This window comes from Gavialis gangeticus, unplaced genomic scaffold (genome assembly GCF_001723915.1).
Source record: "Gavialis gangeticus isolate Ggan-Ray unplaced genomic scaffold, GavGan_comp1, whole genome shotgun sequence".
Taxonomy (NCBI): domain Eukaryota; kingdom Metazoa; phylum Chordata; order Crocodylia; family Gavialidae; genus Gavialis; species Gavialis gangeticus.
The window spans coordinates 32,575,312-32,601,461 of NW_017729008.1; the positions used below are offsets into that span (position 1 = coordinate 32,575,312).

The 26,150-nt window shown below is 43.7% G+C and overlaps 1 protein-coding gene across 1 annotated transcript; it reads right to left on the reverse strand.

Moving 5' to 3' along the window:
* Nucleotides 1-379: 379 nt before the first annotated feature.
* Nucleotides 380-24,267, reverse strand: PROSER2 (proline and serine rich 2). Its single transcript, XM_019509569.1, has 4 exons — nucleotides 24,148-24,267; nucleotides 15,672-15,896; nucleotides 3,807-4,059; nucleotides 380-2,890 (listed from the first exon to the last, which is right to left on the reverse strand). The coding sequence occupies exons 2-4, from the start codon at nucleotides 15,804-15,806 to the stop codon at nucleotides 1,887-1,889; spliced, it is 1,392 nt and encodes a 463-aa protein (XP_019365114.1). The 5' UTR covers nucleotides 15,807-15,896; nucleotides 24,148-24,267; the 3' UTR covers nucleotides 380-1,886.
* Between the last annotated feature and the right edge of the window lie 1,883 nt (nucleotides 24,268-26,150).

Below are 26,150 nucleotides of genomic sequence, written 5' to 3' on the forward strand. Positions count from 1 at the left end.
GGAAATACATAAACATGTTTATCACAGTTGTGTCAGAGCTCCTATAATAGAAGGTGTGCCAGTTTCTATTGTAATTACTCCCTCCTATTTTCCAAGATTTATAATTTAGTCATTCAAAAAAAAAAACCAAAAAAACAAAACAAAAAAAAAACCAAAAAACCCAACACCACGGAAGGAGGAGAAATTGCTTAAGCTTTCAAAGGATGCAAGAGAGTGAACTTACGGAAAAAGTGAGATATTTTAGGCCTCCAGTTATGTAAATTTAAGACCAGGAGTTTAATGGACTGAGATTTTGGCATTTGATTCTAAACTGGCTTCTGTCCTTAGCATTTGGGGATGCACACAGAAAGGAAAAACGGTGTTGTTGAGGAAGAGCAGCTTGTCTGTTGTGTGTACAGACTATAAACACTTCCAAAACTTATGCTTAAATATTTGCAGACTCCCTGTAAAGTCTGCCGACTGAGCCCAGAAGACACCAATGCAGATTGTTTTGGAGTCTTGCTGGGCTGGTCATTCTGTTTGAAATGAGAGGATTTGGGTTATCTTTTATGATGAACTAGCTGGCTAGGTGCTTCAAAGAAGGGTTTCCCTACAACTCTGGGAATGACTGGATCTTCAGTGACATAACTTGTTAGTGGGAGAGAAGGGCACCAATTCAGAGGGGGCACCAGAACAAGAGCCCCCAGGGAGCCTGCGCCAATTCGGGAGCCCTTGTTTGAGGAACTTGCATTGCGGTGCCACCAAAATTGCTGCAGCTCCCGAGCGGGGAGGCAAGCACTTGCTTCTCTCCTTGGTCCTTCCCACCCACACTAGTCATGGAGCCCAGATTTCAAGCTGCACCTCTGCTGGATCTTCCCTCAAGTTGGAAACCCACGTGGAAACAAAACACACCACAAAGCAAAACAGTAGTCAGCTAATCAGATGAACGGGACTGAACCAGGGCTTCTTAGTGGAGTTGAGCTATTGTTTCAGGGCAAGTCTTCTCCACTGAATTCTTGTTTAAAAAAGGCAAGCCTCCTGCGTTTGATACGAAGTTAGCTTGTACCTATGGCTTCTCTGCTAGCATTTCACAGCTCAGATGAAAGCAGTTGACTGATTGTCAGTAGATGCTTTGGCTGTCAGTGCAATACTGACACACACGGTCTTCTAGGGGCTCAGAAGACCAGACGAGTAGATCAGTAGCCACCCGAGAAGCAATTAGTGAGGAAGAGGGGCAACATTCAAATTTAGTGGCAGAACAATGCAGTCACTTACTCTCATCTTGGGCCTCCATGAGGGCCAAAGGGGAAACCACTCTCTCTTCACCCTTTTTAAGCAACTTGGGACAGAAAGTAGTTCCAGTCCTTCCTGGAGCTGGGTAATAAAGATAAGTGAGGGGTGAGGAAGGTGAGGGGCAGTGATAAAAGCTTGTAACATAGGTCAAAGACTTCAGCTTTAAATGTATGTGACCTCTGAATGTCTAGATGGAGATCTGTAGGTTTTTTTGGCTTCAGAAAGGTAGAGCATGAGGAAGTTCCTCCATTGGATTTGCTAGTTATGTACAAATAAAAAAACCCAAAATACTGCACAGTACGCTTCATTAATGCAATGCCCTCTGGTGTAGTCCAGTACTGTTTTAAGCAGTGCCTTCAAATCACACTGAAGAACAGATGAGTAACTGAATAGGATGCAGCATTCAAACCCCACTGCTGACTGAGCAGTGCCACTTCGGATACGGCCGACAGACCTGTGGTTGCACAGCATTCAGTACCTCCTTGGCTTGCAGGAGCACAGAACTGCTCTTCACTCTCTTCTGTCTAGAAAATGCAATTTTGCTGGATTATTCGAGCACAAGCCAAGCCAGTCACTTTCTCTGCCTCAGCTGTCAGGACAGCTCCTTCCATAAATTACAGAGTCTCCTTCAGCAGTCCTAGTTTTCGAAGAGCCTCTTTCCTGGCTTCTTCTGTTGAGCCACGGCCAGAAAACTGTACTGTTATTCCTTGGGACCGAAATCCTGAGGGTCTAGGCAGTGAGCCTGACCTCCTCCTGATGTCTAGGGTCAAGTCAGCCTGCCTGTCTTCGTTAAAACTCCTGGCAACGTTTTGCTGAGTGCTCTTGGTACTGACAATGGTGGCGGGTGGTTTGATCGTCACTGTTTTGCCTACAGGAAGGAAAGGGCTCGGTTCACTTGTTAAGATCTCATGGATATTTTGATATCCATTCAGAACAGTCCCTGCCTGTTTGGATTGCATGTCACTACGTTTCTGAGTGCTTGGAGCACGATCTGCCTGGATATGACTTGGCCTTTCCTTTGCCAGGCCTAGTTTCATCAGGGCCTCGTATCGTGTTTGTTCAGAAGTCAGATCTTTTAAGGAGGAGCTTCTGTTGCGACCTAAGAGATCGTTCTTTTGCAGCCTCTCCTCTATTTCAGCAGCCCAAAAGGCTCCTCCATTGATGTTGGCCAGTACCTGTGCTCTGCGCTCCTGCACGTTGACTGCTGCCTTAGAGATGGTTTGGCTAAATTCTTTGCTGCTTATGTTGGTTATGTTGATGTTGCTTGGAAACCTGTGGGGTTTAGGTGCAGGTTGCAGAGGATGCTTAATGGCTGGGAAATAATCTCCATTCTGCATTGGAACTTTCTTCTTCTCCACGGGCGTCACCTCCTTGGGAGAACCAGGGGCGCGTGCCCTGTTCTCCATCTGCTTCTCAGATATTTTCTGAGCCAGGATGAGTGGAGTGGGGACCGAGCGAAGCAGCTTAGGATGCTGCACAACAGGAGGAGGAGGAAGCCTCTCCGGGTTCAATGGAGGTGCCAAAGGAAGGACTGGGGCATCATCAGGAGGTGGTGTCCTCTCAGGCTGCTTGTTGTCCTCTGGCTTAGGGCTATTGGCTCTCCCAGCAGCCCCCAACACTAAAAAACAAACAAACCCAACACACATCTCATTGAGCTCTTACACAGCTGAATGCAATACCTTCTTTTACTAGGACTGGCCTCATACATATCCCATTACCCCAGCTTTTCAAATGAATAAGCTGGAACCTCAGCTTTTTGCCTGAAGAGCCTAATTAAGCTACCAGTGTCTTTCTATTCCCCCACCCACCCACCTAGGATAGTATTTCTATACTACCAATTATTATTTGGGTTTATGATGACAAGCTTTCTTTCTGCCAATCCAGTGAGTTGATATCCGCTAGATATCTAGTATACAGGAAGCTTTCTCCTCTTCCTATTACCAACCAGGGGCAGAAAAAAGGACTGCATCAAGTTTAAAACATAGCAGCGTGCTTCCTAATGGGCAAAAGTCTGGGGAAACTGGTTGTGGATAGGGATCTAGGGGACCAAAAACATGTGGTCTGCTTGGTGTAGCCACATACTACTAGACCCCCAGCAGAGGTATCACTACCAGAGTCACAAATGACTGTCCACAAAAGGGGGGGCAGTGGATATAGAAATAACTAGTGCATGCACACTTGTTACAGCTATTACTATCTACCTCCACAGCTATTACACATTGGGAGAGCTTTATGATGCTCCTTTCTGTAGTCAGGTGGGGAAGCAGGTAGCAAACTTAGCTGCATACTTCAGCATCACATGAACAACTGAATGCAGCACAATGTAGTAACAGTGAACAGCTGAGCTTTTAGGGTGAATACACCCCCCCACACACACACACCATGGCAAGGTACATAAAGCTTCTAGTTTTATGCCATAAGAGTGTTTACAAGTGTCAGAATGAGAGCCATGTCTGTGCAGGAGTTCACACCACAGCACCTTGAGCAGTAAGATCTACTTCAATGGACATGCCCTAACAGCTACCCCTCTTTACCTGATGGGGCATCTTTGTTAGAAGAGTCTTCATGATCACTGCTCTCAGGGGTCGATTGCACTAAGTCAATAATATCTTCCGTCTCCGAATGGCTGGATGCATTTTCTTCTGTTGACCTTGGGGAGTGACAGTGGATGCCACTGTCATGTAGGACCTGGTCCTCAAAGTCATCTTCCAAGGAATCAATGGTTTCCTCAAAAAACATGAGGACATCCTTTTCCTCATGAGTTAAATATTTCAGGCTCTCGTCATCCTACAGTAACGGAGAGAAGAGTGCCTTGGAGTGAAAAGCTGTTCAAGATTTGACAAAAACTACAAAATATCCAAAGCAAATACAATATCTGTTTCCAAGAAAAGAACAATCCTAAAAGGCACCATCAGAAACATCCATCCCTTATGAAGTGCAAAAGGCGGCAAGGAGAGTGGTCATTAAATAACTACCGCATACCGAAAAGAAAGCCAGGAGTATAAAGCAGAATGGGTTAAAACATGGGTTAAATAGTAGTAGCCTGGACTAGGGAATTTGCTTGTTGATAGCCAGGCTGAAATCCCAGACACCAGAAGGCTGAATTTTAGGAGAGCACACTACAAAAAAATCTCACTTGCTCATGCTGGCAAGCTGGGTAATGTTTGTGCTCACTGAGAATTGGTTAAGAGACCATAATACAGATAATGAAAGTGAGCATAGGCATAATGTTTTCACAAGTGATTAGTGATTTTTGAGTGCCAAGGCAGAGGCAGCCTGGAGGTGCCTGATTTTCAGAAGTGCCAAGCACTTGCCAGCATATGGTCTCTCAAGCTGGCTAGCCAAATATAAAGTTGTTCTGATCATCGCATCATTTTGAGCTACCAGATTGATAAACAGGAGTGGATACAAAAAGTCATCTAAAAATATCTACAGGTTGTTCACAGACAGGGCGAGTTATTTTTTTTAAATGAGAAGGACTTCCTGAATAAATAGAAGGAAATGCTTCCCAAATGGTAAACTCCTGTGTCAGCTGTTTTATCTAGGACAGAACAGTCTTGCACTAGAAGGGAAATGGTAAATGACTTTAAGGATCATCCCGTCTGAGACTATGATTCATTGTTTTCTGTTAACTTGATCCAGATAATGCTTCTATGAGCAGCTGAACTGCAATGAGCAAGCTCTTTTCACACACCCACCTCCTGGGAGGCAAACTTTTTTCAACATTTAAGAGAATGACTACTAATGACTTACAGTGAGATAATCATAATAGAAAGACATTGTCTAATGGCAATGACTGTGTAAGATCTTGCATTCATGTATTCCTGTTCCAGTATCGATGAGAAGCAACTAAATGTTTGCTCTTCCAGATCTCCTTCGTCTTTCTTTCTCAATGTCTATACCTGGGACTGACTAACAGTTGCTGGCAGCGAACAGGACACCAAGCTAGGAGTGAGAAGACTGAGGTTCCAGTCTCACCTGTTTTCTGCTTGTGGCACGATTTTGGGAAAAGCCAAGGCTGCCATCTCTCTAGGCATCCTGGTATCATTGCAAATATTAAAGGTAGATACAGTTTACATTAAGGCAGACCAAAGTTCTTTCAACTAAATAAATCCTGGAGAGGCAAGTCAACCTGCTATGGCATAAATATGTTAATGGATAGTTAAATCATTAGCTAAAAATCAGGTGTGGATAGTGTCCTCTGCCTCTAAGCCCTGACACCAGAAAGGGGACAACAGCAATGTTATTCCTTTTGCAGAGTACTGAAACCCACTGATTAAAGCAGGGGTAAGCAACTATTTTAGGTTGAGGGCTGCCTACTGAGTTTTGGCAAGCCATCGCGGGCCACGTGACAGGCAGCCAGGAGCAGATAAATATTTTCTAAATTTTTTAGGGACCCCACAGGCCAGATAGAATGGCCTGGCGGGCTGCATCTTGCCCACCCCTGGATTAAAGCATTATGCAAATCCTACATTGTTTAAAACCACCTGTGGCTAAAAATAGTTGCTTTAGGACTGGCTCTAAAGGTAGCCATTATTCACCTATATGACCTTGCCTTCTTTCTTCAAAACAGATTACTTGTCCAGAGGCTGGTTTATAAATGGATCCATCCCCCCATTTTATTTACCATCAGCACACTTTTCTAATCAGTGCACGACTGAAATCTCTCTCAGGATAATCTGAAGTTGGTTTTGATGCGTGGTGTGGATACATTCCCAGAGATTCAAATTTATTGCTGGCTTGATAAATGGCATCTGATGGGAGGGAGTAAAGCAGTGAGGTCCTGGCACCCATGATACAAGACATCAATCTCATCACCTGAAGTATGTTCCTGCCAGAATGGGTGAATTATACAAGTAAAGTAAATGGCTGCATAAATGTTTCCAGGCTAGTGCCAATTTCAGTTGCTTATTTAAAAGCACTGGGTGACATTTTCCAGTGCTGGCTTCTGTCTTATGGCAAGGTAGGGGAGCAGGATAGGGAAAGAGGTTTCCCCCTCCCTTTCCGCACACTTAAGAGGAGCCTGCAAATTGAAGCCAGAAGCTGTTGGTTCAAGCAATTCGCATAGCGCAGGATGCAGCCTGCTTCCATAGCGTGCTACTCAAGGGATGGAAGGGGACGTTCCACAAGCACAGCCGGCTTCTGGGAATGATTCATGATGCTCCAATGATACCGCTCTGGTCCAAACTGCTTTTTAGAAGCAAGTCCAAAGTGAACTATAAGAGCTGTGGGCTTAGCTCTGTCTGGGTAAAACAAATATATGCTTAGATTTGGAAAAGTATTTTTCACTGAAACCTACAGTTTCACCACCACTTGTTCCCTTCCTCAAATAGCTTCTCTTTGCAGGGGTCAGCTGAAGTATTCAATTTCCCATGAAAATGCAGATCAGTCATGGAGGATAGCGGCTGGGATGCAGGAAGACTTCAATTTCCAACTCTGGCAGACACCAGTCTCCATTTTCCCTTTTAAATAGGAATACGAGTTACGTCCCTGTATTCCCAGCTGGCTCAACAGAAATTTTTCAATACTAAAAGTTGCTCGGATAGAGTGGAGATGAAGGGCCTTGAGGTAAGACGTCCTGTAAGCCGTGATTATTATTTACGAATAACTGTGCTCTAAAATCATTGGCGTCTTTCAAAAGGCTTTTCTGTATTCCTTAAATTAGGAGTAAGCTTCAGAAAAAAAATGGGAGAAATTTTGTTGCAATAGGTTTGGTTATGCCAAGTATAACTAAGGTTACAAAACCTGTTTCTATTATAGCCCTGTTTTCCACATATTTCACATGCTGAAATGATTCACCTTCTTCTTGGGCTGGTTTTCTGGCTTCGTTTCTCTCTGGAATTTGTTTTGGAAAGATTGAGCCAGAATCTCTTCAGCTACTTTGAACTGGAAAGTAGAAAAGAGGCAAAAAAAAGCGGGGGGTGGGGGGGAGGATAATATAAACTCCTCCTACTTTAAAAAGGACAATTAAGCATTTTAAAATTAATAAGGACAGCTCTAGTTTAAAACTTGAAATGACAACTTATTAATGAAAGAGTAAAACTATTTGGGGGAAGGAAGAAATTATATAGTTATAAATAGAATTGAAAGAGCCAAGTGTGTTTGGCTGGCATCTCGTATCTTGAGCTGAATGCAGCCAAACATTTTTTCCCTTCCTAGCATGGGCAGGGGAGACTTTGCTACAGGAATGCTTTGTGGAAAGGACTTTGAGCTTTAATGAGCAGATTCTTTTCCTCCCTATCCAGAATTGTTTTAATGTGAAGGATGAGAGAAAAATCTAGCTGTGGAGGCTATTGCCTATTTCAATTTGGTAATTTTTTTACTGAATCCTAAGTTTTTGCCTAGCACCATACAGATTGGCTCTGAAGACGCTTTAAAAGCAGCTGGGAGGAGAATCTGTGTTCAAGGAACCTGCCACCTTTTGGGGGAGGGAGGGAACCTCTTCACTTAAAGTGCAAAAGGTATCGGACAGTCACGCCTGCCACCGCACCCTTGGATTTCAAGGACTCTCTGGGTTGACCTGTTTGCACACAACCAAGTCAAGGATCTCTACAGGACAAATAAGGCTGAGTGTCTTGTACAACTCCACATGGTCTTGGATGCAAGTGCAAAGATGTAATCTTCTGGGATATTAAGATGTGGGGCTTACTTTCACTTTTGGGCATTAACTGTTGGTAAAATTATAGGGGTGTCTTTTCTAGGAAGCCATTTCACCATGCAAGAATGACACGTGTGTGCGCGGAGATTCTTGATAGCTACATACAGATATAAGATTAGAAACAAATGTTGGGGAGAATGGAAACACGGGGGAATGAACTTAGCTGGAACACAGGCATCTCCACCCAAATGAATGGCCTATGGGTCCAAGCGGCCATAAACCCTGCAATTTTACTGTGGAAAGTTCACTTGGAGTCTACAGTTTTGTTACTGTACATGCCCTGCGTGTCTGCTGCCAAATTGCAGTTGGGATTCACACACGTGGCTTCCCAGTTCCATGCACGGCCCAATCCTTTGGGCATATTCAACTACGCTTCAGTGCATTCTGCCATCGCTCAGCTCAGCCAAGCACAGCAACTGCGGCCACTTGACTTCAGAAAGGTGGCTCCTCTTGAGTGGTGCTGCACACCCTTTACAAGTGGACTGTGATTTGAGTACTGGCCCAGGAAACGGGAGCCCTGTGGCCCAGATCATCCTCAGCCCAAAGAGGTTCAAACCCAAGCACTCACAGGAGGATGCCCTAACCACTATTCAATACCGCCCCTCTCCCCCCCACAACCCTGTTTCCAATGCATATTATGCATTTTATCTAGTGACTTGTTCCTGGAAAATGAGGAAGTGGTTCCTGGATCAGGGATCAGATCCGATCCCAGGACTTTAACCCCAGCCACATGCATTCACCCCTGGGCTGCTGATTCTTGCTCTTTCATTTTCTTTCCTTCTGTTCGGAATCTGGGAACAGCTTCAATGAATGGAGACTGCTCCTAGCCCAGACTAACCATGATCCACTGGTTACAGCCTTCTCTCGGCACGTGAACATATGGCCAAGGTGCCCTGACAACCCAATTCCCACTTCCTGAGCAAATGCTCTACCCAAGATGTAAAAGATGGGCTGCTCCCAGTCCCAGCCTGGCCACATCAAAAAGGCAAACAAGCCACTTATCACTGTCTAGAAGAAAGAAGATGATGGAAAGTGTAGGACCAGTGCCAAGAGTGATCAGTGGGCAAGCAACAAATGAATACAAATGTCAAATATTTAATTCAAAACAATTCACAAAAAAAAAAAAAAAAATGGGGATGAGCATATGCTTAGAACAATTCTAATTATCTATTGTGCTGAACGCTGTGAGGGTCTGAGGGAGTTTACTCTTTAGCACTTATAGAGCTAGTTTAAGCAATCTCTGCACCATCAGTGATCATATCTGAAAGACCATGAGGAATCAGAAGGGCTCAGAGAATGGAGAAGGGCAAACACAATATCTGCATGTGAAGATTAGGAAAAGAAGGATTTGGAGCTCTAGATCAGTCAGCCTAACCTAGCCCTAGAAAGATGGTGAAACACTAGTTAGCAATCGGTATGTAAGCACTGAGGTGATGAGAAGCAGCCAACATGAATTTGCCTGAACAAATTAATGTCAAAACAATCCAGTTTTCTGGGGTAGGAATTCCACCAAGGAGATCTCTTACATTTACTGCACCTAACTTGACTTTTGTCAGGCTTTTGACATGGTCCCACACAACACTAGAAGGCTAAGGACATACAGTCCATTTAAAATTAAATTACTGTAGGGTGGGCACACAAGTGATCAGAAAACTGTTCTCAGTGAGTTTCAGCGACCTGTTGTCACCCAATCTGTGATGCGTTGAGAGTATAAGAATGCGACTGCAGAATGCCTCTTGCACGAGAGCAGCATTTCCCAAACTGTGGGTCATGCACAAACCTTGGGTGGTGGGGGCATGACACCAGGATGCAAAGACAACCAGCAGTGAGGAAAGCAGTGGGTAGGGTTTAGCATAAACCCCAAAGAGTCTGGGAAATGCTGCAGTAGAGCTTCTGGGATCGACCCTTTGGACCCCTTAAGAGGGGACACTACTCTGGTTCACAGCTGGTTTGCTCTGAGCAAGGTTAACTGTTCTACAGGTTTCCACCAGGCCAATATGCACCAGTGCAAGTCATGCTCTGGCAGATGCCATCCTAAAGTTCAGTCGTAGAGGAGGTGGCAGTAGGCATGGCCAACTTGAAGTCTTCTACCTTGGGATCAAATTTTCAAGGAGTAACTTGCATCATATGCCACATAGGAGGCTCTTCTGCCAGTACTGACTTCTCCCTCATCTTTGTTAATATCAGCATGGGAGTTGACATAGGGTAGCAAGTATCTCTTGGAAGCACAACCATGAAAAAAAAAAAAGTTAGGAGGGCGGATGGTCCAATATAAAAAAAAAGCCTCTAGCAATAACAGATCAGGGGCCCAAACAAAAGTCCATCCCACTTAGTGTTCAAGCACCTTGTTAGTGAATAAAGCATAGTATGCTTAATTGTATGGGGAAATAGAGGAAAAACACACACAGGCTACCCAGTCTTAGTACTGGTTCAAAACAGGAGTCCCAGGGTTTCTTCAGAGTTTGAGGTGTCTCTTAATTCATGAGAGCAGGGGCCCCCCACACAGCAGGTGTGTTCCTCATGCTTGTCTGAATTGGCTGGGGATGATCCTGGTACTGCGTCATGAAAATAATTGTGTGGGCTCAGGGTGCCACCAATTCTGCAAAATGAACAGATGTATGACCCCTGGCATAAGTATTAGAGTGGAAGGAAGAAAGACCGGTCCTCTGATCTCTGCCAGATCACTCCAGCAAAGACTTGGATAGATAGGAAGGCCAGAAAGTGTTCCACTTTCTTTTTGGCCTGCCCAAGTGGTCTGGTATATCACCTGTCCCTCTCTACTGACAGTTCCTCACAAATTATCCCATGGATTTCCGGGACCGAGAAGTCTATGTTGACTGGATGACCTGAACTGGAAACAAGAAGCCATCAGGAGCATGGCTCAACATTAACTTGCTAATAATTTGGGTTGGAATTAAACTTGCTTGCGGGAATGTGCGCTTTGTAACTTCCTTGTTCAGGTGCCAATCAGGAAGGGTTTGGATCAAAATTTCAGCCCAATAATCAAGTGGGGAATTTGGTCAAAAACCTGTTTTTTTAAAAAGTAGCCTACATCAGCATAACTGGAGGAAGAAGCTGGCAGAGCAGGCAAACTACGCACAACATGGTCCTTTGCATGTGACTGAAGTGCTTGTCCACGTGCACAGAACACAGAACTGAATGGCACAAATGCACAAGGTAAATGCAGGTCATTTCAGAAACTCCTACCTGAACCAAGACACAAATGCAGACTCTCAGTACAACAGTTCAGCACCAGCCCCGTTCAGCCAAGGTAAGTGCTAGCTAGCATGCTCGATGTGGTTTCAGTAAGTGACACTATTGCATTGGTATGTTATTCCCCTCTAGTATCTACTTCAGTGCTTTCCACTCAACCTAGGTCTGCTGTACAATTACAGGATTAAAAGGACTGAAAGAGTAGCCCTTGCCTCTTAAAGCCACAGGCCTTTTGTGTTTTGTTTATTCAAGACCAGTTCAAGACAAATAGCCTGAATTAGCCAGGACCTCATTTGAATAATGCTGGAGATAAAAAATGTTCTTAAAGTGCTTAGGTTGGTTTTATCTATGCTCATTTTATCAGCGGTATACAAACGAGCCAGGCAATAACAGGCAAGCCTGCACCATGCGAAAGGGACTATGCTTAAAGCATGGGATTGGGAGTTGGGATTCAGATGTGGTTTTGTTCACACACACTTTAACTGGTACAAATGATTGTAGGCGTGAAGGGGCACTCATCTCCCTCACTGCTGAGGCTCACTCGCTTGCACGAGTGCACTCTCTCTCTCTCATACACTTACCCCCCCACAATTCTTTCATGAAGTGACTTTTTACAATCATAAAAGAGCTGATGCAGGGCAGAACACATTTAAATGAAGTGTATGCTTTGCTTTGTTGTAGCAATCATTGCTCATACCTGAATTGTACGGAAAATGTTATTGCAAACAGAACAGTGTGGGCAGAGATAGCATTAAATAAGCTCATATTCAATGCAAGAATATGGGCTTTCCCTTAAGGACTGGACTGTATCCAAGGGTAACAGGGCAGCCTGGCCCTTTAAGTAGGGCAGCCAGCCCTGGGGTAGAAGCCCAGCTGTCAGTGAAGTCAAAAGCTCAAGGAGAGAGAGAGAACTAGCTGGAACTGGGAAGGAGCAATTTGTGGCCAGAAGACAGACTGGAACTCAGTTAAGCCTGCTTTTAGGAAGGGTCCAGAGCTAGAGGCCCCAGTACCTGGAAAAAGGCTAATGGTTTTGCTTTACGCATTCATTTGTGGAATAGATTACTGTGTTTGTATTATGAGGACTGACTAGGGGGCTCCCAAGGCAAGCCAGCCTGTTTGGCAGCAGGCACACCAACCTGCTTACACCAAGTCTAGCATTACCCTGTGGATAGCTGTGTTAGGAGAAGGTGACTTGGAAATCTAGCACAAAGCAATGCCAGGTTAATAGCATACACTGGTTCTTGCACTTTGGCTCATGGGCCTTGGGTCTGCTGAGAATGTACATATTCTTCCTAAAGCCTCTTTCATCTTGGTACAGCTCTATAGTTGCAATGCTAGGGTGAACTAGGTGCTGTTGTTTTTAGCTACCCCATTAACTAGACTGGGTCTGGTTAGCCTGCACATGCTAGTTAGTCCAAGCACTTGCAGGTGTTGTTCCCTTGTGCTTGAATTCCATGGAGATCACTCATCCAAAGGTTACGCTTGCTGACAGGCTGTGGATTTTCTGTATTTAGAGATATGGGACACCCTGTCATTGTAACTAGCTGGAAAGAAACTTCCAGCAACTTGGTCAGGTCATAAAACACCAATAATTTGTTGAATCCTTTAAGGTTTTGCAAAGCAAAAGTGACCCCAACTCTGAGTATGCATCTGGGCAAACAGAAAATCAAGGCAATATTTTAAGACAGGTAACTGCCTGGAAATGGTTAAAATCTTTAGTTTCTCTCCCTTGCAGTGTCTAAAGGTTGCAATAATGGCCTTTGGAAAGAGACATTAAAGAACTGTTTTGACAGTAAGCATATGAATATGGACCCCAAGGGAACTTAAGTATGCTGTCAGCCCTGGCTGTTAGAGCCCTTTACAAACACTCTCATGAGAGATCATCATTACCCTTGTGCTACAATGCGAGGAAGCAAAAATTAACATCTCTTGTCCAAGGCTGCAGAAGGAATCTGCAGTGTAGAGGAGGAAAAGTTGTAAGGACTATTTCATAACAAAAATGCCATGCTACTGACTAGACTTGCTGTGCTATGCAAGACAGCAACTGGAGTCAAGATCTATTGAACATGTTCCAGTGATCAATTTAAGCACTGATCAATATTTTCCCCTTTCACCCTTTTGTGAAGGAAGAGTTCCCTGGTTCTGCCCAGCAGATTGCAACAAAAGCTCTTTTTAGTGCACTTAAAACTGAGAATCTAATTGCATATGGAGGAAAAGCATATTAGAAAGAATGCTGACCTTCACTCTTGGAGAAGTTTTTAAAGCTCACTTTACTGCATTGAATAGATGCAGGATGATGGTAGGAGTCTTATTTGGACAGATTGTGAAAAAGGAAGAACTCAGTGGTACTAAAGACTTGAATAGTCTTTAAACCCATGCCCAGTTGGTTAGGACTTTTCTTCACTGCCCCTCTTGTTCGATGTACCACAGGCCTTCTTACACACAAAAGGTTTTGCTGCGGAGTTCAAGAAGAGAACGTAGCAGCAACTTATTGCTAACTGCATTGAAACAGGGATAGTAGATCCCCCTCCACATCCAATGAAGGCTAAGAGAACAAGATATTTTCTCCTAGTTCAAAAGGCTCATTTATAATTATTGCTCTTCAGTTGTTAGGCCCCATACTTTTTCTGCTTTGCCACCCATGAATTCCAACTGAAGTCACTTCAAGGGACCTGCTTTCCTAGGATTAATTTCTACTCCACATAGATAAAAAAGGACATGCCAGCTACACAGCAAGACCTACAGAAAATGCACCGAACACTTCACGCTCTGTATCTCTGACCAGTGTCATGACTGAGAATCATGCACAAACAGCCAGCCAGCTCTTATTTCCACTAATCTGGGTGCAGAAAACCATTACCATCTACAGGCTTGTTACATCAAGGAATTCTAATCTCATGATGAAGTATCATGACGGATATCATATACTACTGCTAGATTACAGTCATTCAATTGGTAACCTAAATTACTCCCTAACACTAAAGACAAAACATGTGACCACCCAAGTGCATGCTGGATCTCTTTGTATACAGCCTACTTTTTCCTACTCACTTTAGATGTTCCACTGGAGACCTGCCACTAGAGCCTATAAATATGATTGGCAAACCTCTCTGCTCAAGTCGGTATGGCTCCTGTTTTGAGTCAAAATCTTTAATGCACCTGGAAGAATGGGGAATTGAGGCCCTACAATTTAACTCATTGAAATCACAGGGAGTTGGATGCCTTAAACTTTGCAGATTTGGGTCCAAGTGATTTGCCAAAAGTTCCACAAGACTGGAGAAGAGTGGGAAAGCTAATCCAAGTTTTCAGCATCCCAAGCTAGCATCCTAACTATTGGATCATCCAAAATCCTCACCACTCTGAGAACTACTCACTAGGCTACCATAAATGATCTTCACCTGTACCGGGTGTCACATCTCCAGAGATGCCACACTCCATTTGTCTGTGTGTCCTCTCTAATTTTCTCTTGAGGGTGGTTGAGAAGGCATAGAACTACATTACAGCATTACTCAGCACATGCAGAGTAGATCGGTACCACCTGAGCGATTGGGGTTTGTTGTTTTTTCTTGGTTTAAGAATTAACGCAGGCAGAAAGAGATGCTGCGCCATGTTAATACAACTAGCAAAATTCTGAAGTTGCCATTTAAAACATACGGGGACAAATTTCCTCATGACTGCTTTTGCAGAAGTTTAGTCGGTTCTAGTGACTAAGAAGTCTGATAAAAAGCACTGACAAATTGCCTTCCCACGTTGAGAGGTGAAAGACAGCCATTACAGAAGGTTTGTATTTTCATCAGTTAACTATAAGAGGGGGAGAGAAGACAACGGTTTTGTTTTCATAGCACTAAAAGTGCTTTATTAACGGGGAAAATTGCAATCAAGGGATCTGGTCTTTCATTCAGGAGGGACTTACAAACTGAATGAGTGACATTCCCTGGACAAAAAAGGGCTCCAGTTTTAAGGGCTGCAGCAACTAACAAGCATGGAAGAGCCCCAGACTCTTTAAAGGTTCCTTCTACGGTGGAGCAAAAATAATAGTCAAGGTAACAGTCTGAATCATTCCTCTAATCAGAGAATACAAAATGCAGACCTCTCACATGCTCAGCAATTACTCACACACAAGCATTTATGTAAAGACAGCTGTGTTTATGATGATGTAGTTATTACTCATTTAATTATATTAAGGTGGAATGAGCAACAGGACCCTTCAGTCAGCCAGTGGCAGCAAAATATGTGAACAGGAAACAGCGCATCTAAAATCTAGCAGTATGAATAACTCTGGTACTTCAAAGATACAGTTAAATCTGCCCTTATTTTGGGCAAGGGTTAGAAAAAAATATCACTCACTTGCTCTGAATCACTTTTCTGGAACTACACTGTTATGTTTCCAAATCAAGTGTTAAATTTTGTAGGAAAAGGAATAGGGGAGTTTACAAAAGGGATTTGGTTTGCCCATGTAAGTAATCTTTGATAGTCCAGCTTTTTGAATGAAGTAAGGCACTTCACCAGACAGATTACAAGTACTTACCAAAGTAAAGTTCTTGCACCTAGACTGGCTTCTGCGACTCTCCATGCTCCCACTTCTTTCCAAGTTCCCCAAGGTGCAATTTGGTGAGATTTCTGATGCCATTTCAGAAAAATCCGACATTAAGTTTCTAGGCATCCCACCCTAGAGACTGCTTGTTCCAGATATAGCCTTGTCACGCAGCACAGAACACTGTCAGGGCTTACTTAGGGCTGTGGCCAGTCACGTCTGAAAATGTATACAAAGGTATGTTAATTTAAACCTGTTTTTTAAACTACTGACAGGGCTGGAGAGGATAAATAAGGAAAAGTTCTTAAACAAGCTTATAACCAGATAAACCAGTGCAGGAGACCAACATGCATTTCCATCGACCAAATAAAACTCTATTGAAAGGATCACTTTAAAAATCTGACACAGCAGGACTCCATGTCTGTCTCTCATAGACTTCCAGATCAGACGCATTCCCATTTACAGTGGAAAATACCTGATAACTTAGTCTGAAGTCTGAATCTTAGGCAGGTTCTCTTTCAATTATGACACCATAAGATGCTGCAATCGAGACATGATGCCTCCCGTGATCCCTTTATCTGTTTGGGCAGGAGTGGGACTGCTCTGTTTGGAGCGATGCACAAGAATAACAGAATCTGATTCCACCTCTCAGCTCCGCAGGGCTAACTTATCGTTGCTCGAGTGAACAGACCCAGTTTTGACTATGCACAAGGAACAGATCCAAGCATTAACACAGTGCCAGTTTACAGCTGGATTTCAGAGTGCAACTGCATTTTTTAAAAAGTGCTTCAGCTCTACCTTTGTTTTATTTCCCATTATGCTGGAACAGCACTTATGGACATGCGCTCTGTGGAGAACCAATGCGTATATAGAACGGACATGTACAGAAGTGGTTACTGAGGCAGAAAACATACATACATATATCCTAGGTTTCAGTTCTGTAGCATCTGGCTGAACAGCACGACGCTTTGAAAGTGTCGCATTACAATGCTTCACATCTTTCCCTCATTCTCAAAACATTGGCAAGATGAAAAACAAGCCTCCTTTTGATATCCCTCATTAACCTGATCAGAGGTTGACAACCTTTTGCTGCCACAGGGCAGCAAAAGGTTGCATGGGTTGCAAATCCCTAGCCAGCAGCAGACGCTGTGGAGGAAATACAGAATGAGGCTGGTGGATGGACTCTTGTGACATCCTCCGCTGCCCCAGCTGCAGCATGGCGAAAATGGACTGGATCCAGTCCCTTCGTGGGCCCAATCCAGCCTGACTCTCCATCCTTGGAGGTTTCTAAGACCTGGCTAGACAAAGCCTTGGCTGGGATGATCTAGCTGAAGACAGTCTTGCTTTGAGCAGGGGGTAGGACTAGATGACCTCCTGAGGCCCCTTCCAGCCCTAATTTTCTATGATTCAGGCCATAAATCGCCAACTCCTGAACTATATGTTAGTTCACCACTCTACCTGCCTCCATCTCTAGTCATGTTTAAAATGCTGTTGTGGTTTTTTAGCGGGGCGTTTTTATTTTTTTTAAACTTTTCCCTGGCACCTTTTTTCCTATTAAACACTTCCCAGTCATAGACAAGAGGTGACGTTTCCACAATACCATTTGGCTATTGGTACCCACAAGTCCATCACCCTGTGTCTATCAGATGTCCAACAAGAAATGGATGCTCTTACTCTGTGGGTGCTGTTCAGACAGAACAAGACAGGCTCTGCCTTGAAGAACTTATAATCAAGATAGTTTGCTTCAACCCAATTCCTTGAGGGCGACGTGGAGAAAGTCATCCAGTTTGCATTTCCATTTCAATTGGGTTATTTTGCCTTCCTCCTCACTAGTGCCAGCTTTCATGCTTCCCCCCTTTTTTTTTTTGCCTTTTGGTAGCCAATTAGTATTCTGCAGCCAATAAGACTCAACTAACATCTCTATCTTCCTAATGATTTCCTCCCAAAAAGAGAGCAAAGATAGTATTAGAGGTATGTCTTGAGTGTTGCATTGGCTATGACATCTCTGCAACATTTGTATTGCAGGAAGACTCCCACGCAATGCAGCTAGGCTGCAATCCAGCAAGTCCCAAAAGCGTAGTCCAAACTAAACAGAGCAGCATATTTCTATTATAGCAAACACAACTAACACGAAAGAGCCCCTCTTGCAAACTACAAGTTTAAATGGTTAAGATGAATCTGGAGGCCTCTTTAAAACATCTCATTTTTCTATTGCAATGAGCATATCCCACTTGTTTCATTTCTCCTAAACAGATCAGATTCTTCCTCGAGATTGCAGTTTTATGCAGTGATATCCAAATAGGTGCCCACAGTTTGTTTCACATATGTATATTATAAAAACTTTAACTTTTGGTTATAAGACAGGCATGTGTTAAACACTGCTGGAGCCCACACTGGTCTGACAGATGTGTACATGTGCTCCTGTATGTACAGGAGGAAGCCAAGTTAAAATAAGCAGCCTGAATGAAGAATGCATGCTGCCCTACCATCTCTGAAGTGAGACTTGGATACATTACTGCCCTGTGCCCACAAAAGCAGCATTTGGTACAAGGTAATACTGGGCAAAAAGATCATGCCCCTGCTGAAGGCAATGGGAGATCTACTGCTGACCAGAGCAGCATCAAGATTTTATCCCATGCGTCAAATTGTGCCGTTCAGATGGAGGAGGAACAGGGGGAGATGAGAGTTTTTTCAGAGTCACAAATGAGGTCAGTGCTCATCTTCCACTGAAATGCAATGAAACTTTGTGCCTGCTTCCCAGCTGAGTCTCTGAATGACCTACCCCCATAATGTGTGTGTGTGAGAATCTGGAGTCAAAATTAATGCAATGGCATGTCCAATTTGTTCCTTCTCCTGATAGTGAATTTTGGTGAGGCCCAAGGTTAGGATCACCTCTACCATTCACAACCCTATCCTTTGTCACAAAAGGTCGTGGTTTATTGTTTAACTATGAATGAACCTGCATGGGCTGCATCAGTGGCATCTATACCAATATTTAAAAGCTTGGAAGTGTTTAAATAAATAACCTTATCAGGATTTGAACTAGGATTACCAAAAGAGACTCCCTGACCAAAGGCTTGACCTAAAACAAACTAGCACTTCAGTGGGGTATTCTTTGCACATAAAGATGAGAACATAGATCTAATGAGCAGTACTCATTGGAAGTGTGTGTTACTAGTACAACTAACTAGTACTTGTAGAGCAACAGAGCAACTTTATTTCCAGTAAACTTCCGTTGTTCATTCCAGATTTCAGGCTCAGAAGCTCTGCATAACTCCTCAATGATTAAACACAGTCACCAGAGATTTAAAAAAGGCTGCACTTCAGCTGCAACAATGGGCAGCAGGTATTAATATACCAATTATGGCCTTGTCCTCTAAGCCCTAGCCTTTCTACAGTTTTTGTTCCCATCAGGCTCAGAGACGCAGGGCACATCTACACAAGACGCTTAATGCCCATTGGACTAATTCTACTGCATATTAACGCGACTGGCAAAAACCATGATAATGCGCTACCACACAGCAGATTATTCCAGTGGGCATTAAACAATGCACAAAAAGTGTTCATCGGCGCTAATACGCACTAGTGCTGATTATGGCTCTTTAATGTAAACATGCCCACAGTGTATCAGTTAACAGGCTTAGCCTTCTGGCATAGGAAAGGCAGAAGTGTGCTTCTTTAATTTAGAAGAAAAAGTTTTAATAGCAGATTTGGGCTTGTAGGCTACATTTAACAGCATTATGCCCCAACTGCACAGGTAGTTTAATCAAAGCAGTTTCCTAATGAAGCAGAACACAGTTCAGACAAAGGTCTTTACCCAAGCTAGCAACTGATTAACAAATTAGGTGCTTCTACAACTGAGTCTTCAACCGGCTCCATGACTTTAACATGGAATAGAGGGCAATGGTCATGGTGAAGTCTTACTGTGAAGGAGATTTGATCTGGGTTTGATATACTGCTCTGCCACACACTATATGGGCAGGTCTACACAGCCTCTAACTGTACTAGGGAGGGTTGCAAGGGATGGTTTTATTAATTTAAATCAGAGGTAGCCAAGATGCTTCAAAAGGAGACCCCAGGGTATGCTTCAACAGAATTGCCGAGGTAACCAGTGAGGGGTCAAAATAGCGTAACAAGTCTCAGAGAGGTGGAACAGCAGGTTAAATAGGAAGGTGTTCTTCTTGACCTTCAGAGATGCATTAAAAATGAAAGTTACTCACAACAGGGTTTATTTCTTAGTCTACCCAACACACTAATTATGGACATATTACAGGCCTTTAAAGGCACTGCCTGTGCCACTAGAGTAACTGAATATGGTGCTAAAACAGACTGTTCCCATCAACCTTCATTGCAATATTTGGGCCAGTTCTTGGCAGAGAGCAGAAGTGTTTTCGTTCTTGCAAACGGTCCCTGCCCAATTATGCACGGTGCGGTACTTTTCACTTAAAGGTTGATTTAGAAGCTACAAGAGTCTTGCATTGAACTGCAATTAAGTACACTGATAGTAGAGAGAGAAAGTTGAGTGTTCTGTAATTAACAATGAATTTTAGTTCAAAAGTTCTATTTGAGCCTAAGATGTGGCTTGGAGGCACTATATCAAGTTTCTGTAAAGATTTAAGGAATGGTCTTTTATTGCAATAAGCCAAATTCTTACTTTGCCGTGCGAGTTTACTATGCTACTGAGCATCTAAAAGAGCCAGAATATTTGTCTCAAGTAGATAGACCTAAGTAATGTACCCGTCAGTAAACCACAAAAACAAATTGTGAGAGAGAGCTAGCTTAATAGCCAGAAGATTGATCACTCCAAAATGGAAAGTATCCAAAGGTTAAAAAAGTCATGCGCTACATGACTCAGTGAGCTAGCAGATGTAGAGAGCACCATTCCAGTTATGCGAACACAACAATATATTTAAGGAAATGATCACACTTCTTGGAAAGTTATCGTTTTTTTTAAAAAGCCACAATGTTGATGCACCATTCTGTTTTCTCCACTGTGCATGAAGGTTATTTTGAAGTACCTAAAGGTTATTTGGAAAGAAATCTCGTTTCACCTAACTGAATTTATCACAAAGTCAGGATGCTATTTGAACTTTCTACAGTGTCCTAAACGCAGATTCTTTGTCTGTTCTTTAAAAACCTGATCACAATATATAGTTAAAAAAATATACAATTGAAATATACCAGAAAAACCTTTGATAAATTTCCACCCTACCCTTCCCCAGAAATTGTAGTCCTTAAGTGTGTGCACACACTTCAGTTACATGGGAATACATAGGTAAAATTTCATGTATAAGCATGAAACACCATTAGGTTTAAGCAGCTGAAAACATGCTTGAAGGCCTGATAGCCCCCTTTAGTGAACAGAAGTCCTTCTATTAACTTTGCTGGCCTTGGAATCAGGGCCTTATTAAGCTAAAGGCTACTGGAACAAACATCCTCCTGAACAGCCTGCACAAGAGTACGGCTGAACAAGCTGGTTTGAGCAGCCAATGCAACAAACATAAGACTGGTTTGGCTATAAATTTTTGTAGGCCATTCCAAAGTATGTTTGCTTTAATGGTGTGGACAGGTCTTCTTATTAGGTTGGGGAACACAAACCAACTGCAGTAGCTTTCATCAACTCCTCCAGTATCTAATCTATGAATTAAACCCTGCAAATAAGCTGCTCTCTAGCAATAACATGAGCGGGGAAACAGAAGCAGAGACATTCTAGATAAAGGGAGAGAGAAAACAACATGTTTAACAGCACTGGATGCACAGGACCAACGGGCATGTCAACGCTACAGACATGTGCAAGGGTTGAACATGCATTGTTTAGACTTTAAAGAACAGGAGCCTAAAACTGGACAGCTCATAGCCAGTTTTAAAACGCTAACAAAGATGGGACAACTACAGATATTACCTCAATTAAGCTGCTTTGCTTCCTCTGCAGGAAAGAGAGATTAAGCTAGGAATTTGTTTAGACTGTGCTGGGATTAGCCACTATAGTTAAACTCCTCCTCCCCAATCCCAAATGTGAAGTTACCATAACAAAATTTAAGGAACAGGTATTATACTGCTTGACATCAAGCATAGAAAGGATCAAGTTGCATTAAAAACTGTTATTAACCATAACTAGGTGACACTTTCAAAGAACATGACTGTCCTCATTCAGACTGTGGAAAACATAGTGTTGACTGCCATACTAACTAAATGCACTGAGGAAAGGGTATAAGATATGTTTTCCTTAGCTGTACTTTGAAAGGTAGTTTAACCCAGATTTGGTCAACATAGAAGTGCTGCAGCCTGTGGGCTATGGTAACTGTTGCACCCTAAATACTGATGCCAGACAAGAGTACTTGTGTACTGGCTTTTACAAAAAATAAAGTTATAGCATGATCTAACCCACACAAGCCAGGTAAACAGTGTCATTTTGCCGCAGCAGCACGGAAACAGAGCTCAGGGCAGAGACCATGACTTTATATACACTTGGGCAGCACCTAATAGGATGGAACAGGTGAACACTATCACAATACTACTAACTCAAGCATTCAGATGGCATATGTCCCTCCAAATTTGTAAAACCTTAGTCTCAATATTAACTCTCTGGTTGCTGAGCTTTGAAGATGCTTCGGGGTCACATTTTCAAGGCTTTCTCCACAATCATGAAGGTAAGAGTCTTTTTAAATGAAAGCAGAGATTCTTACAGACACAGGAATCTGGAAATTGGGGCTTTCAGAAATGCACTGTATATATTGTGAGACCAGTAATAAGAGTCACAAGAGCTGCCAACACTGAAATGAACCCGGCACACTTAAGGTTTTAAGCAACCAAATGAATCGAGTGCTGTTTCATCACAGCATTTAAGTACCTGCTTGAGTCCCACAGACGTTGCTGCGACTTAAGCCCATGCTTAGAATTATGGCCAAATTTGAGCTTAAAATTTAGGAGAGGTGGCCTAATGAATAAGGAAATGTTGGCTCACAATTGCTTCCAGTAGACCCTCCAGACAACAGGAAACCTCAATTCACACAACAAACACTCGAGTATCATTTTGTATAACACTGATGGTTAAGGTTACAGGTTTGAGCGAGCTACTCTAAGACTCAATATACTTAAAATAGATCTATTCCCCATTTCTTAACTGGTCTTTCTGGATTTTCAAGAGCAACTTTTATTTTTTTCTTTGTAGGAATACACTTCTGCAAGTATTTACCAAACAAGAGGAGACTGTTAAGCTGTGGAGGTAAGATAATCATTGGTGCTCCAATGAGAAATTTTTACTATATTCCATGTTGGAAAGCAGGGGGCAGTAACATTTTGGCCAGAGTGCCAAAAACACCCCAACCCTGACCCATTCCTTGACTTGGCATGCCAGGGGCAGACCATGGGAGAAGCCACAAGGGGCCCAATCCTTATTGCTAGCGGCTGCACGCACACCTCTGGCAAGACAAGAGGGAAGGGGCCTGGGGCAGCACAGCCCCAGCCCCGCCCCACTATCCATTCAGAGGCATGTCTGCAGCCACCACTGCCACTGTGAAACCCAGCCAAGGGCTCCAGAGCCTGGTACAGCTGTTTGCAGCCTCTGGGCTGCCTGCCATAGCCAGCTGCAAACAGCTGCATTGGACTCCAGAGCGCACCGGCTCAACGGTGGTGGTGGCTACACACGTGCCTCCAGGAAGACAGAGGGGGTGAGGCTGGGGTCACGCTGCTCCAGACCCTCCCCTGCCATCTGCCCAGAGGTGCACATGAAGCTGCTGCCACCACAGAGCCCAGCTGGTGCTCCACAGCCTGGTGCAGCTGCTTGCAGCCTCCTGGGTGCAACCAGCCCAGGCTTTTGGGAGCTGCTGCCAGCCACAGAGCCCAGGCTGCCTTCAGCTGGGCTTGCAGCCTCCCAGGTGCCTGCCTGGGCTCTGTGGCTGGAAGCAGCTGCCCAGGCCTCGGACTAGCTGTGGAGTGCAGAGCAAAACAGTCTCATATGCCAGGCTCTGGCACACACGCCAGCAGTTTCCAACCTTTGTTATTAAGGTGCCGCATGATTCCAGCCCATCAGTATGGTTTTGGAAATGCTGCCTTAAGACGGTCATATAGAAAAGTCCTTCAGACCTCGCATTAGAGTCATGTTTACAGTCTCGAACCTGATTTTTAGCACGTTGCTTTTCAAGCTTGAACCCAGGTTCACAAAAGACTGCATCTGAACAACACAGAGGAAAAAGTTGTTTCAAGTCTTTGCCTTTTGGCTTGTGAATACCTGCAGCTGTAACTTGGACTCGGTAACAGTTCTATCCAGGTTGCGCCACATAAAAAGCAGTTTTATCAACTCAAAGGCAAATAAAAGCAATTACGAAAGACTGGCATGCCCTAGACTGGGTTAAACCACCAGAGAAAGGTCTCTTAACTTGATCTGTTAGCAGAAACAGAATCACTCCTGCCGCACCTAAAACTGAAACTCAGCCAATGACAAGCAGTTTTCTTTAGATTAACTTCTTACCGGAGGATAAAAGTGGAGGCTTTCACCAAGAGGCTACAGCAGAGATTTGATTGCCTGCGCCTGTTTCAGGGAAGAACAAGATACAAACATTAAAGTCTAGACCCCTTTTATGGAGGGTGTTCGCCATGTCCTAGATTAGAAGTCTCCCTAGATTTTGACATGTCTGTGCAAACTGCCCCAAAAGGGCTTTAAAAGTTACTTAAGTTTAATTTACCAAATGAAGAAATCCAAGGTTGTCAACTGCAATAGTTGATATGTTGGAAAGGCATAGATAGAGAAACAATTTAAAAGTACAGACTCTTCTGTAATTAGCCAACTTCTGTCTCGTTACAGGTGTAACATCACAAGGGTTTAGGGTTTCATTATATAACTGATGCTAGAGCTGTACAGAGCGGCCGTGAACCAAGTACAGCTTCACATTGTATTTGGGAAGGCACGGGAATATTCATCCATACCTTCCATGCAGCCCAGCCTTGTGCTGCTGCATCACAGGCTAGCAACAGGATTTGCAAGTCACCAGGGGCTATCGGCCTGCCTGGTCATGCTGCGAGACTACTGGAGAAGATGCATGCACAAAGTGGTCAGGGGACGATTATCCCCAAAGAGAGACAGTAGGAGAGGTAGATGTACACAGTAGGTCAGCATATGAAGGGTCATCTGCAAAGGGCAAGAAGCTGACAAAAATCCTCCCTGTTGACCTGCACGGACAAAAGCTTATCCCTCATTACAAGTATAAGGCTAAGCAGAACAGCCGGCTGGAGATGAGGCTACTGAAACCATCAGTCACATTATCAACATCAGTATGTAACAAGGGACTGCTTTTACAGACGGTCTTGTTTTGACAGGCATTTGGATACCGGACTCTTTGGTAGCAAGCAACACCGCAGTCGCTTTTTCAGGCATCTTCCTACAGATATCTGCATATTCTGGTCATTAGAGGACGTGGGCACAGCGAACGCTAGTCAATTTTTAAAGAGTTAAGTTGCCTGGGATGCTACACCCATCTAGCAATCCCCTGCCAACATTCCTGGGTAATATTTCTCTTTCTGAGGCAGGCATACAAACAAGAGAAAGAAACTGTGCAACTGAAGAAAATTCAAAGAGTAAGAGAGACAGCGAAAGAACAAAAATCCTCGATCGTCTCGTCTCATCTAGCGTGTTTACTAGTTACCCTCGTCCATAAAGAAGCTCAAACGCTATTTGGGACTGTCGTCCCTTTAATCTTAGTGACAAAAAACATAGATTAAACAGAAAATCTGTTGTCCCTTTAATCTTAGTGGGGAAGTATATACATTAAAGGGACAACAGATTTTCTGTTTAATCTTAGTGGGGAAGTATATACATTAAACACAACATTTATCCACTTTAAAAAGTCTCTTCTATTGCTGAGCAACCATCAGCATCTCACACTAGTTTCACATGCATCTGCCTGTTTAATAAAGTGCTCGTTTTCATTCACGTTCAACGACAAGCTTAGTCCTGTTTTGAAACTGCCATAACACCAAGGAAAGACACTAATTACCGGTAACCTACGCCAAGACTGTTGCTTCCACACCAGCGCATTAAGATCGTGCACTAAAAATCACCGTCTCACAACAATAATACTTTGCATTAGCTAAAGCCAGAAAAAAACCCCACTCGATCTTTTAAAACCCGGACTCCCACTGCCGCACCCCACCCCTCAAACAGCAGCGTTTCCTCCGGGCTCTCGTACCGCACCCCGACTCGAGCTCCTCGGTCCATCCCCCGACGGGGACTTCACCCCGACGCCGGCACGGCTTGGGACCAAAACCGCACAGCTATTATTACTTAGCCACCCCTCCAAAAAAAATAAAAGTCCAGTCAGCGCTTCCCTTCCCCATCTGCCCGGAGCAGCGATTCTTGGTCACGGCTAAAAACACCCGTGGGAGATCTTTACGACACGAAAAAATGCGATAAAGGACAAATCAGGAGAGACGCTCGGAGCTGAGACTTTCTGAGGGCCCGGGGGGGGTGTAACAGTT

Coding starts and splice junctions, on each gene's coding strand:
- PROSER2 (XM_019509569.1), bottom strand. CDS start 15,806: ATGCCTAGAAACTTAATGTCGGATTTTTCTGAAATGGCATCAGAAATC. Junction 4,060..15,671: donor GGTGCAAGAACTTTACTTTG/GTAAGTACTTGT, acceptor CCGTTACTGTAG/GATGACGAGAGCCTGAAATA. Junction 2,891..3,806: donor TAACAAAGATGCCCCATCAG/GTAAAGAGGGGT, acceptor TTTGTTTTTTAG/TGTTGGGGGCTGCTGGGAGA.